We start from the raw sequence: 16,897 nt of genomic DNA on the forward strand, positions 1-16,897 counted from the left end.
ATAAATCATCCATACATTAACTTTCTCCAGGCTGAAGCTACAAAGCACAAGAGAGGACAGACAAAGAGACATTTTGCTACATAGGTTGGCAGCATGAACACAGTTCTACCGATTTGGCTTTTATTACACTCTTTTCTGATCTTCTCCTGATGGCGATCCAGTCAAGAAAACACAGCAGCCCTATCCAACTCATCCTTTACCAAACCGTAAGTCACATAAATCCCCTTTCTACTAACTTTCACCTCTTTGTCATTTTGCTCCGCTCTCCATGTGCTCTGGTGGAGGGCCGACAGGGAAAAGTATCCTCTGGATCGTTGGCAAGTACCAGACAGAGTACTGCAAAGCAATTACACTCCATTTTAATTCCATGTGTGAAAATAAACACTGCTAATAACAAGAAACCCACACAGTGACATACACATAACGAAATTAAATCTTCCAGTCAGTTGGTGACGGAATCCTGAATCTAAACCACAGAGCAAGGTTTACTACAAAACCTTGGAAATGTCATCTTATTTAAGAGTCTGTGCAGCGCTACATTATTGTAAATCAATTACAGAGACATCACTGTTTTACAAGTTTTATTCTGAGAGAAAGCTTGTACAAGATATGCTGCAAACAAAATACAATATTAAAATAGAATATCTTTCACAGGTTTTATTTAGAACCCAGAGGTCTATGAATGAATAGTATTTTATCATTTACATGAGGAATCATTCTTTGACTGAGCAGAGTTGTGACTGAAAGCATAAAAACAAGGTGGGCTCTGATTAAAGACAAAGACATTACATTGAAAGTGCAATTTTGTCGATAAACTTTGCCATTTTGATGTCCTGCTTTGACAGTCCTCCACAGTCATGTGTAGTCAATGTAATCTGGACCTGTTAGGACACATACAAATTATTTGCAATCACAAAACAAAAACAGGATAAGTTATACTACAATCAACATTTTTGGTCAAATCCCAAAGTGCATGTTATGTAATTGTCAAGTTTAGATAGCAAATAAGGATATCTGGTCAAAATTAAATTTTCAATGAACTAATTTCAATCAATATAGCGGATTATGTTGAAGGAGTGGTTTCTACTTACGTTCTTATATACTTTTAGCCGTGACTGTCGACCATCATTGGGATCCCTTTTAACTGCTGACTACAGCTGCAGTTCTCCAAAAATACACTAACTTCGAAGAGCCACTTTTCAATACTACAGCAGCTATTAGTATTACTATTTGTATTTGATCATCAAGAGTTTTTCATTAAGAGTATTTTGAGTGTTGCACCTCCTAACCCTAAAAGAATGAGAAGGCCGTCTGCTTGTCCTCATGACAGCAGAGGTATTGGTAAATGTAATTGTGCCTCAATACTGTTGTTGACTTAAGAACAAACTTTCATAGGGAGTTAGGTATAGATTATGGTATAGACTGAATCCCTGTGACATTGCGCGAACACAAAAATCACTTCCGAGTAGACAAATGGCGGTTTAACACGAAGGTCCGATCTATCTGACGTTCCTGCTGTGCTTATTTTATGTACTGTGTTGCTTTGCTCGCTTCTTTGATAAACCAAATGTAGCGTTGCAAACAGCAACATCTCACCGCCAGTCAGACTGACTAACTGCTAGTTGGGTAGTGTCATTTTCTTTAGTCTGTGAGAGGTAAATTAGGTCTACAACCTAATGTTGGTGAAAGTGTGGACATGTGAAAGCATCAAACGTGTTTTAGATAAATGAGATGGGAGCATATCCAGTTGTTCCTTGTCCCCGTTTTCTCAGCGCTGTTAAATTGTATGTACAGGACACAGGAGTTTTCTACACGGAAGTTCATGTAAACAAACTTGTTGTGATAGTTACATAGTGACTAGATATCACTTCTGTGCAGCGTCTCTAATTACAGTGTGGGTTGCCAGATTCAAACAGTGAGAACAGGTTTTGATTTGGTCTCTGTGTTGACAAGAATACAGGAAGTCTGTGGTTGCCAAAATGTAGTTCTAACACACAACTCCCCGTAAAACCACAAATTGTTCTTTTTACATTTCTGTTTAGCTTTAGAGATGTAGTTAAGTATTCTTTTTTTTTTATACTTTGGACAGAGCCAGGCTAGGTGTTTCCAGGCGTTATGCTAAGCTAGCAACCTGCTGACTCCCGCTCCGTACTTAACGCACAGACATAAGATTGATATCAATCTTCTCATCTGAATTTTGGAAAGAAAGCAAATAAGCATTTCTCGTGCAGCGTTTCCCCAAATGTTGAACTCTCTCTTTAAGCCTTGATCCACATAGAGTGACAGATATTGTCCCACAGGAACTGTGATACATTTAGTGGATGTACAACTCCGTGTCCAGAAGGTTGCCTTTGACTCCACCAACTGAGGTTTGACTCAACCAATGAGGTTACTCCCTGGAGAGAAGCTCTGGCCCAAAAACAAAATGTTTGTAAACTCACATCTTAATATTGAGAGCCAATAAAACAGAATAGAGCATGAATGAATATTAATAGAATATCAGTAGCAGCTCAGTATACAGCATCTATTTTGTCGAGGCTGAAGCTCTCAGTGGGATTTATGTGTAAGTGTCTGCTGGAAAGTGCTGTGGGGGCCCAGAGACCTGTAGCACTATTCTACAGCCACTTTAATAAAGAGTGGATTAGGAGCAGCATTCCTGTCAGAGCACCCGGTCCACCACACAGTAACTCAGTGGCTACAGCCTAATGCTGAGAGATTTTCAGGGACTGGGTTTGTCATATCAACCACTACTTTATTTCTGAGGCAGAGAGAGTGAGAGTGTGCGTGAGCGTTGGGGTTGTGGAAGTGAGGTAGAGATATTTGCAGAGCTTTTCACAAGAAAAACGATGGGATTAGTGTGTGAAGCTACTGGGGTTTTTCGTCGTCCTGACTAACAGAGTGTGTTTCAGGCTTTGAGTGGAGAGCTCACCAGTGTTGGATTGTTTGACATGAAAACATTTGACTTTATCCAGGGTTGATTGATCTCGGTGTGTCTGCAATTTGTCATAAGCCAACCGTAGCATTGTAAGTATGGCAGTAACGCACGTAGCCGTGATAACACTGTTTAATTCTACAAGCCGTGATTTCTGTAATGGATACTAAACAACAGCAGCTCTGTAAGTCACTCCTCAATCAGTTTTACAAATAGTGATTTGGACCATAATGTGGAGAAAGTTATTACCTTATTATAAACGTTGAACCATTCTGGGTGATGGTTCATCTTCTCTGCCTGCAGAGCCACTCGTGACATAAAGCCAAATGCCTGGTTAGGAAGATACAACCAACTGTCAATCAAAAACTTCAGGAATTTCTCTTCTAAAAAACTGCATAGCTGTGATGGATTATTAAAAAAAATTAAACACAATTGTAGAACAACCTGGCCAGTGGCTCCCAGGTAACTGATCGGGAAAATGCTATTAAAAAAATATAGTCCAACAATATAAACATAATCATTTAGTGAAACTATTAAAAACACACACAAAAATCCTGCTGTTAGAGATCTTACAAAATTACAATGCTCCATCACAACAAATGCCACTGTGTTGCAGTGTTGATAGTAAGGTCAGAATCAATAAACCCAGGATGAAAAAAAGTAGAGCTGCAATTAACAAACTTCTTTTCATTATAGATTAATCAGTCAATTGTTTTCGCATATTAATCGATTTGGTCTATAAAAGTGGCAGGAAATGGTGAGAAATGCCCATCACAATTTAAGCCTATTTAAACCCTAAGCCCAAGGTGGTGTCTTCACATGTCTTGTTTTGTCCAATACCCCAAAATATTCCATTTACAATCATAGAACACTAAGGAAACCAAAAACTATTCATATTTGAGAAGCTGGAACCCAAGAATTATGGCATTCTTTTTCTTTTAGAAAAATTACTCGACGGTGAATTGATTATCAAAATAGTTAAAATAGCTGGATAAAATTCTGGATTGACTAACTGATTTCTTGACTAATTGCTGCAGCTATAAAAGAAATTAGTAAAACGTGTAGCGGCAGACACATGCAGCACAAGGAGCAATGCTGCCATCTGAGGCACAGAAAAGCACAAGACGGAGTCTCTGTGCATGTAGAAAACCCTCTGAAGGCATGTATGTGCATACTTCCACACAGCATGCAGGCACACACTCAGAAACATACACACTCTTCATATTTTGAGTACGGCATGTGGCTCTCTCCAATCACAGGCCATCCAGGGAGTGATTATGGTTATTCTAATTATCTACAAAGAGAAGAGTGAAATCCCTCGTCATGTCCACTATGAAGAGAGGAGAAAAAAAATCAGCTAGGCCTATTTCAGAGCAATTTCCCACTGCAATCTCAATTAAGCCCCTAAATACTTCCCCCCTGCCTAATTAAATCAACTGAAACGCCATTGTTTACAGGACATGGCTGCAGCCCCGTCCACCACCTGACATGACGAAACAGAATTACTCTCGCAGAAGAAATTGCATTTAGCCTTTTTAGTGCGTTGTAACCAATTTCTGAGACGTCCTGTTCGGTGCCTGTGCAGCGCGACGCATGTAACACGATCAGCAGCTTGATCAAATTGGTTATCAAGGAAACCGTCTCCTGATCAATTTAAGTAATTGGCATATTCCTGCAACTTGACCCCACTGGCACCAATTTGGAGACTGAGGCGGTCTGCTTTTTCTCAGTTCTTATTGGCTCTAATGGAGATGGCTAAGCAGCCTGTCATATCAGGTGTTGTCCAAACATGTCCTCTCTCTCTCTCAGGGCTGAGCTAGGCTAATCTGCTGCCGAGGAACATTGAGTGACAGCTAAAAGGATTCTGTGTGAACACTTAAGGGTTCCTTCACATTGTCCCATTTCAAAACACCACAAACTCACTTTCCAGCCTGGACTCTGTTATGGAACAAAAACTCATCCCCTTGGCATTTCAACACATTCCCGATTGGCTAAAATTGGGATAAAAATAAACGTTAATACAGTTTTTTACGCTAACATTTAAATCAATAATTTCCCTTGTTTTTATTTTCGCCATCATCATTGGCACCAGGCACCCGTTGCTGTGGTGGCTCTGCACTCTCTGGACCTTTTAGCTGCAGAAGCTAATGATGCTTGTTCATGTCAACAAAGTGCAGTATTAGAACTACATTACCCTCCTCTCAAAATGTCACTGTGGTATCTGTGATGCAAATAGCTAGCTTTCCTGTTCCCATGTGAAATGTTAATTTCAATGTTGTAATTTCCAGAGGGCGCTCTACATAGATTACTTATGCTAAACCCAGATCAAATTTATTGGCCAATTTTGACTAATTACAGATATATCTGTATTGTTGTATATGTTAGCTGATCAGTAACAATTGAAAATTACAGTACAGAAATGCCAAAGATATATTTTAGGTCGTTTTTATTTTTCAACTGTAAAAAATCCCATTCAGTACATGTCTTGCTTGTAATTTAATACTCAAATTTGAGGGATCATTGTCAAAATTGTTGAATGATTATTAGATGATACACTGCGATCAGAGTTATTGTTATCGGAAAAATATCAGTATTAGCCTAAAAAAAAAAAAAAAAATCCAGTCAGGCTTTACTTAAATGCCTGTTTAATATCTTGGCTGAATTTTTTTTTACTTCTGGCCAACAGTCCAAACGCTGTATGTTGATTATGGCCGTCTACATGACTGTAAAACTATAGGGTTTCATTTTACTGGAACAGTTTCATATTTATTCTTTTTGACCGTTTTCATGCTCCTGGCCTTGATCAGCATATGTACTTCCGTTTTTAATACAGAGAGGATATCTTTTAACACTACATGTCTGCCAACTGGGTCACACCACTTTAAAGCAACATTATCACAATAATACAGTTGCAGATTCACTGATATTAAGACGGGCCTGCAACTGCAAACATCGGCATTCACATATGTACGATATGTTTCCACCGATTTCCAATGAAGGAACTTGTAGTCTGGACGAATAATTGGTCACTTCAATTCTGTTTTAATTCAAGAAGTGTATTTTTCTTCAAAAGCCATCTCATGGCATGCTGAAGTTTGCTAAATGATTAAGAACAAATGCTGTATTAGCAGTGTGTTTTTTATTAGCATTTTGAATCCATTTAATTTGAATTGACAGTGAACCAACCCCAACCCGAGCCAATACTCATTATCCAAACTTCAAAGTGCCGCACAATATGCTGGCTGCACTGCTTCAATCAAGCGAAGTGTCACACTTCCTGAAAAGTTACATGTCCACATTTAGACCTCAACGAACCACAGAGCAAAATGTAATTTGGAGGAAAGCGGAATGTGAAACGGAAGATGACTAGTTCAGCCTGTACGCAACATGAACCCTGAGAGAAGTCTCTTCAGTCCCAGGAAAGCAAAAAAGAGGTGAGAAAAAAGCAATTTAATCTCCCACTACAGATGAATTGAAGTTGAATGTCTAAATAACCTGAAATCCTGAAAAGGCATGAAAAATCGCCCTGTATCGGCCTTTTCTCACAGGTGGTGGTCCCTCGGGGGCAGTAAGGAGAGAGGCAGGACACAATACTGCCGAAGTGGTGGCGCTACGCCTGTCTGTCACCTGTAGGTCATCACAACACCCTACACTTGGGTCAAACAAGGAAATAAACCAACCCTCAACTCTCTATGAGGTCTTATGTCAACAGAGGTCAAGGACTCTCCTTCTTAAAGTGCTTTGTTTACACCATTTGTATTGTCAGGGCCACACTTCTCGAGCCAACGGGTCAGCCAGCCAGTTGGCTATCCATTCATTCAGCCAGCTAGCCGTCCTCTCCAACTGGCCCAACAAGCTGTAGCTGTCAGAGTCAGATAATTTGACATGACATTATACAGGCCCCCGTCTCAAATAATCAGAAACACCCGACAGCAGACCTCCGCTATGCCCCTTTCCCTGTGCACCCGCTTTTGAGGAGTCAATTTGGTGCTATTAAGGCATGATTGTCATACAACACTGGATGAGACAATTTGACGTCGGAGTTGAGCAGTGTTCTCTCTCTCATTGCGGCCGTGGGCTGGAATACAGGACTCAGTTTCAAACACATGTGTCTGTTATTTACAGATCGGTTTTCCACCGCCGCGCGGTCCAGAGGCTTAGAAACGCCTGCTCTGTCTTGCCAGGACTAAGTGCATGCAGATTGTGCCTACTCTTACTAGTCTCTGACAGACACACAAATGCACACTGATGCATGTACGAATGCACATATGCAAAGCTCCTCAGCATACACACAAGCATGTGTCGACACACACATGAAGGCAAGCTGCTCTCCTCCATTACACACCACCACGACTACCCGATGATTACCCTGCGAGCCCCATCATCACCCGCGTCAGCCCCCTGGAAAACCTTCGCTCCTCCGCAGTGAAAGGCAAGAACGCTGTGAATTGCCCGGTGGTGGTGGTGGTGATGATGATGATGAAGACGACCACACCTCTTATGTCTCATTTCTCTCCTTTCCCAAACAACTCTCCACAAGCTTCCAGCTGGCCGGACAAGGCTGCCCGCTAAGTTGACATGTAACTTAAAGCAAAATATTGAATAATTATGAAGCAAAGCTGCCAAGCGCTAAAGTTCTCTCATGCAGTAGAGAGAGCTCTGCTAGGCTAGTGTAACGTCATCATCTTCTCGAATGCACATTCTTAAAGTTGAGAGACACTGAGAAGAGCTTCAATTTGATACCCAAAGGTGATTGACAAAGGTGATACACACTGTGAACACTCATTAAGTGACTGATATCCTGTGTAACAAATGTTCACACAAGTCAGTTCCTCTTTATGTAATGAGTGTCATGTAATGCTCAGGCATGGTGTTAAGGCCAACTTATGCAAACCCCCTCATTAACTGCAGGGTTACCAGCAAAGGCTTAAAAAGACATTGGGCTCGTCAAAAGAGCGCAGACGTCAGGGCCATCTTAGTTTACCCAAGGACTGATAGCCAGATTATCTAACCACCTCCGCTTGGGCGCCACACCTCGCTGCTTCCCTGCAGCCATTTTCACAAGATGTGATGAATGCATGATGCCTCCAGTTCCCAGGGAATGTTCCATTTTGGACACGGAGGTGGGAACTGAACACCGCTGAGCCGATTAACCGGCCTCTTGCTGTGAGTAAGGGATATGGTGTGAGCGCTTGTGTAGGGCGGTTATGTATACATGTGTGTATAGATATGTAATTTTACAAGCCTGGTGGACTGATTATTTAATGTCTTTAATTTTAAACATTCATCAACACATTTTTATGCCAGAAAATGACCAGGTGTCTGTGTTTCCGCCAGATTTTTTATTTTTGTTAGGGTGGAAAAGCCGCTGAAGCCGTTTATTTATGACACTAAAACTGTCCACTGACTACATTTTTTTGAGGGTTAGCAGCTCTTTAAAAAAAAAAACTAATTTACTGACCACACCTATCCCATAGTCAATAATTTCATCGGTATTCAAAAGTATTAATTATATAATAAAACAATATTAAAAAAGAAAACCATGGTAGTCATAGTATTTTTGGAGCTGTAACCAGCAAATGTTTATTATTTTAATTGATAATTGACCAAAAATAATAACTGTATATCATACTACGCACTTGTCAATCGACAAACTCTCAACAAAAAACAGAAATAAATAAAAAATAAAAAATACAATTGAATTAAATTTTGTGAATTGTTTGTATGTCAGACGAGAACTTCATAAGGAGTACAACAAGGAAATGTTGAGGAAGTGGTCAATGTCAGCAAAATAATTCATCAGTCTAACCCTTGAGCATGCATGTGAAGCAGGAGGGGCATGGCTCTGAGAGTTTGGTTTACCCAGGGGCTCAGTTTGAGTTGTAGGACAACTTATTCAACACAAGCAGAGCAAGGCCTGTAACGAGAGGCAGAAGCTTGAAGGAGATTTGGGGAGCCCCCGACTGAATATAAAAAGGGGGGATCAGCCTCTGAGAGCAGAGCGGAGGGAGCTTTCGGAACACAGCAATGCTCTCCTCAGTCTCAAAATTGGAACTTAAGTCCAAAAGCTGTGTGTGGACGCTGCAGCTTTATCCGGTGCTTGTAATGCGTTTATAGTCTGTGGTTATCCACAACTTTTGCATGTTGTTTGTCTCAAAGTTTGTGTCATATTCATTTTTTGCATTATGTTTTGCACAAATATGACTGTAATATTTATATGACTATAACAATATTTAATAATGTTGTGAATTTATAAAAAATCAAGTGCCATTTTATTCATTTATTCTAGCAAACCTTGACAGTGAATAGCCCTCTAATATGACCTCAAACAGTTTCTGTCGTAGCTTTGTGGAGTTTTACGGCATCAGTCTGTGGCAGTTATGTGCTCATTATGAGGTTGAATGTAGCCAACGAACACACATCACTGCCTTTTAGATATCTGGAGGCCTGATTGCTGACCCTTTCAAACAGATTTTCAGTACAAGTCTTTTTATCTTATACATAGACATGTACAGAAGTCACTGAGAGGTTAGACGAACATTAATGCAGCAATATAGCCCCTATACGAACATACCACTGAGTGAATACTGCAAATATTCTTGAATAATTTAACAATATATTGCATCTTATTGATTAATACAGCAATTTATTCCTATAAAACCATGACTTTAGTGAATTCTTCAGTCTCATTCACTCAAAGTACCTTTCATGAATGCTAATTTGACTTGGACATAAAGTAAATAGTGTTTAATACTTAATTTTACATTGAAAATGGTTTTATACATAAGGTCAACATTCAAGATTTTCGTTTGTGAGTCAAAATGTTACCATTGCTCATTCCTAACTCTTTGGTAGCCATAGTGGCTGTATGATGCACTAAATGAACTCAGTTGACGAGGTACCCTAAATAGGGCTAAAACTAAAGTTTTATAATCCTGTAATCTGTTTTTTAATTGGTCAATTAATCAATCATGTAGTCTTTAAAATATCAGAAATGTCTTCAAATTGGTTGTTTTGTCTGTACAGCCAAATACCCAATATTTAAAACCTGATATTCAATTTAGAATGATATGAGATCAAAGCAGTAAATCCTCATGTTTGGCTTTTTTTTTCTCCAAATACTTAAGTATAATTGTCGTAAATCTATTATCATTTCAGCACTTTTCCCCAAAAAAACTGGAAAACCAAATTCACCCGGAAATAAAAACTGTTTAGTGCACTCACAGATATTTACCTGGTTAAAAAGGTTTCTCTCCCTAAAGGAGGGGCTTGTTCACTTTGCAGGACAAACTCAAGATAACAACCAGCCATTCTTCCATCCCGGATGCAGCTTTTGAGTGATTTTTTCCCCCCATCACTGTATGACTGAGTATTTGTGGGGAAGAGATGGAATGCCATTGTTGTCAACTTCAGCTAACTTAACACAACAGTTGAGCATGCACAGCTCACCTCTCCTATACAAACTGCATCTTAAGACAACCCATTTCACTTGTGTCGCATGAATGTTTCCAATTCATCCACCAAAACGTAAAGCAGATGGTCATCTGTAAACATACATGACATAAAGCTTGATGCATAAACAATTTCAGTGACTGCAACTAAAAAACAAACACAATTCCAACCAAAATGTACAGTATTAAAGAAACACACACACACACACACACAGTTTGATTGCAGGGATTCTCACTGACCAAAGTGACTCCAGACGGAGGATTTCACCTCTCAAACCTGATTAAACATCACTGGACTTGATGAGGAAAATAACTCAGTTACTTCACAGACTACTGCCACTATCAACGCACAGTTTACCCACATGCCGCAGATTAATTACTGAGCTGCAACAGCATCATAACACTTTCCACTTGCAGTAATCAAAGAAAAATAAAAAGTCAAAATAGCAAATCCAGCTGTCATGTTCTTTTTTAGTTCATTTGCAGCTATGAGTGGCTCTGTGCCTCATGTGTTCGCTCATTCAACAGACTGCCACTGTGGATACAGTCAAAGACACGCCTCTACCGCACCCTAGAGACCACTAGAGGAAGTGTTTCAACTCACAGAGAGGGGATTTGTTATTCTCATTATAAACTCTCGGGGATCTGATTTCCTCAAGCCCATCACTCGCAGATAAGTGGTGAATGGAAATCAGCCAGCGTGTCGCTCCTCATCTCCATTCCCCTCTGGTAAAAGCCCTTTAAGAACAGCCATGAAAAATGAGCTAGAGAGTTTGTGAAAATGCATCAGAGAACTGGAGGGGTGTCTGGAGAGAGAATAAAAGAGAGTGAAAAAGAGGGACAGAGAGACAGACGGAGAGAGTTGCCAACATGTAAAATTGGAACAACATGAGCTCATTCCCCAATAACATGGGGCACAGAATGGGAATGAGAGACAGACAAAGACAAAGATGGGGAAAGGAGGGTGGCAACGGGCAAGAACAGAAAGCAATGCACATCTACCAGAAGGAATGATGGGGTTGTTAGTGGTTTGTAAACGAGATGAAACATTTGAACCAATTTGATTGTTTGTGAAAGAAATCGTTCTGATCGAACCCCCAATTGCTGCCAACTGGCCGCCTGGCGCGTCTCAGGGTAATGCAGCCTGACGTCTCGGGGTAAGAGGAGAGGCTTTAGAGCCAGGAGGAACAGATGGGGGAGGTCAGCGCTCACCCCCTGACTTCAAACACAGGGAAGTGTAAAAACTGACTATTTTAGGGGCTAAAACAACTAACGACAGGATTAGAGGATGTCCGCTAAGTGGCCTTGAGATGTTGCAGTTTATTTCGCCCAATACAGGGCTGAGGCAAAGTAGCAAGCTGCAAAAAAAAAAAAAAAACATTAGTGTATCACTTTTAGTTTTTCTTTTACACCCAGAAGTAATAAAACTGGTATGAACTACCACACAGTTCACAATAAGTGTGATACAGTCACAGGAAATTTCAAGTAATATTTTTTTGTGACAAGTTTCCTGTGCTGTGATAAACCGCATCTGTCTGGTACAACAAGCATGATTAAATAAACACTTCAAGTTGTTTGCAGAACAACTTGAGGCAGGTCGGTTACACAGAAGACTCTGGAAAATCCTTTTCACAACAAAAACATACTACTAAAACATATCTGTGGGAACACCGATGTGTGGTAAAATATACTAATCTCAAGGCTCACTTACTAGCTTGTTTTCTGAAACTTGTTTTTGTTCAAAGACTTCATGACCAATTGTTATCACGTTACCAAACTATGTATTGTCACAAAAACACCGGAGCAAGTTCCCATTCGTTAAAGAGGGCTGTGGGATACAGACGAAAGCTTCAGACAAAGCTTGTAAGTCAACCTTGAGTTTTATAAAAATACTATATATTTTCTTCATTTCACAAGCTTCTGTGAATTCCATGCACTGTTGTTGTGGTCACTGCTTTAATTTGACTTTGTTGTTTATTCTGTGTCAACGGGATCAAATGTGTTATATGATGATGTTGGGGTCTTACTGTGTTGGATTATACTGTGGACTTTGTGAGGTCTGGGAGCACCGGACCAAACTAATTTCCCTCTGTGGGATCATGAAGTTGATCTGAATCTGAAGTGCAGATTGTTGTGTAAAGACTTGTTTCAAAGGTTTCAATATCATTTTCACACAGCTCATCAGGACAACTGAAATTAAAGCTATAGTGCGTCGTTTCTGTCTCCCCCATGAGGAATTCTAAGTAATGACGCAGTTGCTAGTAACCAAGGAGGACACGGAGGATTAAAAAAAAAAAACATGATGGACTTTTCAGAAGAGGTAATTATCTTCACTCGATTTTCTGCGCGCAAAAGTTGCAGGACGACCCCATTTTCTAGACATAGCCATAATGAGAAATACAGAGAGACTTGTGTGGAGCTGATAGTCTTAATTAGCTTTGTAGCCATTTGGCAATGGCTTAAATGTAACAGACGTTCATTAATATAAAAGTTACGCACTAAAGCATTAAATATAAACCAATTTAAAACAACGCTTTTTTTAGATAACTGCATATTTTCCTCCTATTTGTATCCATTTTTCTTAAAGAATTCATGTACAGTGTCCTTGGGTGGCTTGAAAAACTTTATCAGAAAAACACAGATCTTATGTGAAACAGGGCACCAACCTTAAACACGAAGTCACAAAGTGACAAGTGACATTACCAAACTGTCCTGATGCGATTAGGGCTAGGTATCGATCCCACAACTTCTTCAAAAGTCTCAGAATTTGGCATCGAATGTTTAGGTTCATAGTCAAGTTTAGTTATTCTCGGAGCAATTATTTCCTGATATAAATCGTTTGCTTTCGATTGTATTTTATTTGGGAAAAGTTGTCGTTCAGCTGCTTGTACTGAGACAACGTTAAACACTGATGCACTGAGAAGTTTGGCATGTTTTGTGAAATGAAAAAACAGTGATGATATTAATATTGTGGTCTGAGAAAAAATGTAATTCAGTCAGATTATTTGGTCAGTGCATGGAGACAAAAGAAGGTACCGTTCATATTTTATGCGACTATTCCGCTTATTATTCTTTTCGTGTAAATTATGTTTTCTCTTCTTATTTTTTTGTATTAGGAACATGTATTGTGTATGATATACAGCAATAATTTCATTTTGCTTCCTTGAAAATGAATGTAAATTTTAGAAATTTTTGTACATCATGAATGATCCATTTCCATGGTATGACACGAAAATTAATTAATTGTAGAAAAACATGTTTATATCCTCAAAGTATAATTTTAGTATAGGTACTCTAACTGTGCTGTAACTTACAGTATCGGTATTGTATTGGGACTTAGCCCTACATGTGACAAACCTGCCCATTTGTTGCCCAAGTGCTTTAACATGCAGTACCAAGACTTTATTACGGCTTTCAATATTTGCCACAGTTGACCCAGCTTGCCCTGTCTATAGAGCCCCATGCTCGACAACGAGTAGAAATAATGGCTTCTCTCATAAACAACAACCTTTCAGGAGTCATCAGTGCTTTTCTTTGCAGGTAGCAACAAACAAAAATCCAATGACAGCAGAGAGGAACCTGCCTCTTGCTGCACATGCAACCAATCAGTGTATAAACACAGATGAATTTGTGTGTTTCCGATGGTTAGCGTAATGGCTGTGCGTCTGGCGGTCTGCGTCCTGATCTTCATCAAACAAACCTCCAGCCAGCTTACAACAGCCCCCTGAAGACCACAGCAGAACGCAGAGGCCGACAGATTTCTAAATTTTAAAAAAGAACTACAAAAAATGACAGAGGTTCATCGCAGACTCTACCTGCCGTCTGGAATTTAAAAAACTACAGAAACTTAAGCAAAATTAATGTCAGCTGCCTGTGTGTGTTCTTTTTTTTAATTATAACTTGAATAAAAGCCCATCTACACACTCTAAGTAGCTGCACAGGGATGCAGATTTGGTGCGACATTGACATCCCAGTGATTAGCTATGACTAATAGTTAATCTCAATAATTTGAAGCAGCTACTTACATCCAACTCGTGACTGATATATCTATGACAGCTGTTTTAGTGCTGTCTATGGCTACGGAAACTGCAATCAGCCCTACTGTGTGTGTAATTCTGTTTGCTATTTTCCTTTCATTTACATGGATGGTGAATCCCATCAACACAGCTTCTATTTGAAATGATGATCTGCTGCTGTACACTATGTTCTCATGCATAGGGATCTGTCAGCCTTGCCAATTGTAATCTTAGCCTTAAACCAAAGTCCAAACCCTTACCTAAAACAAAGGAAGTGATAAAAAAAACTTCACTTTACAAAAACATTCTGAACTTAAAGTCAACTAACATGTCAGAAATACATCAACACACACACACACACACACACACACACACACACACACACACACACACCTGATTAAAGGTTTTAAAGTGAAGCTCTTTGAAGATAGCATCGCGGCCCTCCACATCCACCCATCCTTTGGTCCTGAGCTCCATCACCTGCTGATCCCGGTCTGCAGGAGAGAGCCAGTGGGAGTCTGACGACTGCAGACAAAAACACACAAAACTGTACACTTTGTTGTTCTTGTCATAGTTATTACATTCGAAGAAGCACTTATTCTGTGTTTAATCTCTTTTCTCAATCTGCTGTGGTGTTCTCTATAGGTTGTATTAAATGTTTTTGTTTCAGTTGTAAATCAGGGAAGTCATTCTTATTTAACATTACATCTCAAAAACTGATATTTTTACTGACAAATTACATTATCATCAGTGGTTGGGGTTTGTTTTTTAAGACTTCTTCTAACCTAAGGTCACTTTGATCCAGACAGGCTAATTAAATTCAGTCTTTACTCTGGAACCACAGGTTTAAAGTAAAGCTTGAGATGTGGTTTATTACATATTCAGCTGTCACATTCTTTGTGGCAGTTACCTAAGTCCTATTAGTGCTGCGTCCGCAAGGTGGCAGCCTTGCACCGTAGCAGCCTTGCACCGTAAATAAGGGTATTGGCCTACCGTAATTAGGAACCAAACAAGCAATGGCCGCAAGTTATATTGATATTTCTGTAATATTCATATTTAACTATACAATTACTGTAGCCTACATTTAAAAACACACACACAGCAAACTGCATTACTAATGCATAACCTGTTTAATATTGGCTTGCTTGTTTGCAAACTCATACTTACATGAATAAGAATATAAATCTTGTTTGACTTGTTACAAGCATTTTTTTTTCAACACATCAACATTTATCGTCGAAATCTTCAATTTAATGATATCGCAAGTGCTCACAAAAATGAAGTCCAAAATTAAGGGCAATGAACTCATAGAATCGAAATTTCAAGTTCTATTGTCTCGTGACTTGAGTTATATCCATTAAACCATTTACGCCGAATTCAAAATTAGCTTTGATGCAATTCGAAAATGCCACAAGTGCTGCCTAAAACACGTGTCATTTTACAGCCGTGCAGGTAGACATTTAATTCATAACTTTTCATATAGAGTTTGGCGTACATGCTTTTTTTAATGACTAACAGCGTGTTCCATGGGGCTACCACTTGCTACTTCAGAGCCTACACGTTTGTACAGTTCTTGTCTCACGAGATTACACTCATACGTACTGTTACATTAAATAACTCCAGTTTCCAATGGAATACGTAGATTTGTATACATGCTAATGCTAAAAGACTGGCTGTCACTGGAGCACTCACCATTTTAGACAAGTGGTTGTTGGAGAGCGGAGGCAGCAGCATACTGCTCACCCTGAACAGACCGTTGCGAGGCCATGAGCTGCTCGTCCTCAAGGTAAACATTAACCTAGACATAACCACACTTTTTCAACCGTTATCACTTTCAACTACCAACTCTTCTACTCCCTGTGTCCTCCACTGTCCTTACACCCTTTACCATAGCTGTTCAGTTTACTGCCTGCTTAAAATCCAATAGTTTCCATAGGAGTCTGGTCATGCCAAAGTAACTACTCAAAAGGCAAAATTAGAACAAAATCAATTCTATTTCCAGTAGCATATCCATGTATATCCTTTCTGAAAACAACCTTTAATTATGTGTTTATATACTTTCAAGTAAACCATTTCTGTCAGATTAAAAACGGTGGATACATTCTTGTTCATTTTTGTTTTAATGAAATTAGTGGACTACACTTGACTGCAGCTTTTGCTTTATGTGATCTTGCTCCTACCTCACCATAGTAAAGTCATAGCTTTTTTTGTACTTTGTACTTAAGGATTATGGCTGTAAGAGAAGATCTAATAAAAATCATAGAAGAGAACTACACACAAACACAAGCCTGTAGCTTTGACTAGGGCTGCACAATTAATCTCAATTGTATCGAAATCGCAATATGGGCTAATGCAATATCCAAATTGCGGGGGGGGGGGCGCAATATTTGTTAATGGCAAAATATGTGTCAAACCGTTCTGAATTAATTATTGGGGTGCTGCAGAGATGTCCCGGCCTACAAATCGTATCCTACAGACAAAAGAAATGTTTTTGGTTT

General features: G+C 39.4%; 1 protein-coding gene across 2 annotated transcripts; it reads right to left on the reverse strand.

Annotated features, from left to right (window-relative positions):
- Nucleotides 1-564: 564 nt before the first annotated feature.
- Nucleotides 565-16,772, reverse strand: LOC144527367 (pterin-4-alpha-carbinolamine dehydratase 2). Of its 2 annotated transcripts, XM_078265314.1 has the most exons (4): nt 16,092-16,772; nt 14,793-14,924; nt 3,182-3,262; nt 565-881 (listed from the first exon to the last, which is right to left on the reverse strand). In XM_078265314.1, the coding sequence occupies exons 1-4, from the start codon at nt 16,203-16,205 to the stop codon at nt 786-788; spliced, it is 423 nt and encodes a 140-aa protein (XP_078121440.1). In that variant the 5' UTR covers nt 16,206-16,772; the 3' UTR covers nt 565-785. The 2 variants fall into 2 exon arrangements, with proteins under 2 accessions (XP_078121440.1, XP_078121441.1); XM_078265315.1 differs by lacking the exon at nt 3,182-3,262.
- Between the last annotated feature and the right edge of the window lie 125 nt (nt 16,773-16,897).

This window comes from Sander vitreus, chromosome 13 (genome assembly GCF_031162955.1).
Source record: "Sander vitreus isolate 19-12246 chromosome 13, sanVit1, whole genome shotgun sequence".
In the NCBI taxonomy this organism is placed as follows: Eukaryota; Metazoa; Chordata; class Actinopteri; order Perciformes; family Percidae; genus Sander; species Sander vitreus.

What these genes read in the sequence shown, in the direction of transcription:
- LOC144527367 (XM_078265314.1), bottom strand. Translation starts at nt 16,205, where the DNA reads ATGTCTAGGTTAATGTTTACCTTGAGGACGAGCAGCTCATGGCCTCGC. An exon ending in ACAACCACTTGTCTAAAATG is followed by an intron (nt 14,925 to 16,091) that starts GTGAGTGCTCCA and finishes TTTTGTCTGCAG; the next exon opens with TCGTCAGACTCCCACTGGCT. An exon ending in GGTTCAACGTTTATAATAAG is followed by an intron (nt 882 to 3,181) that starts GTAATAACTTTC and finishes GTGTCCTAACAG; the next exon opens with GTCCAGATTACATTGACTAC.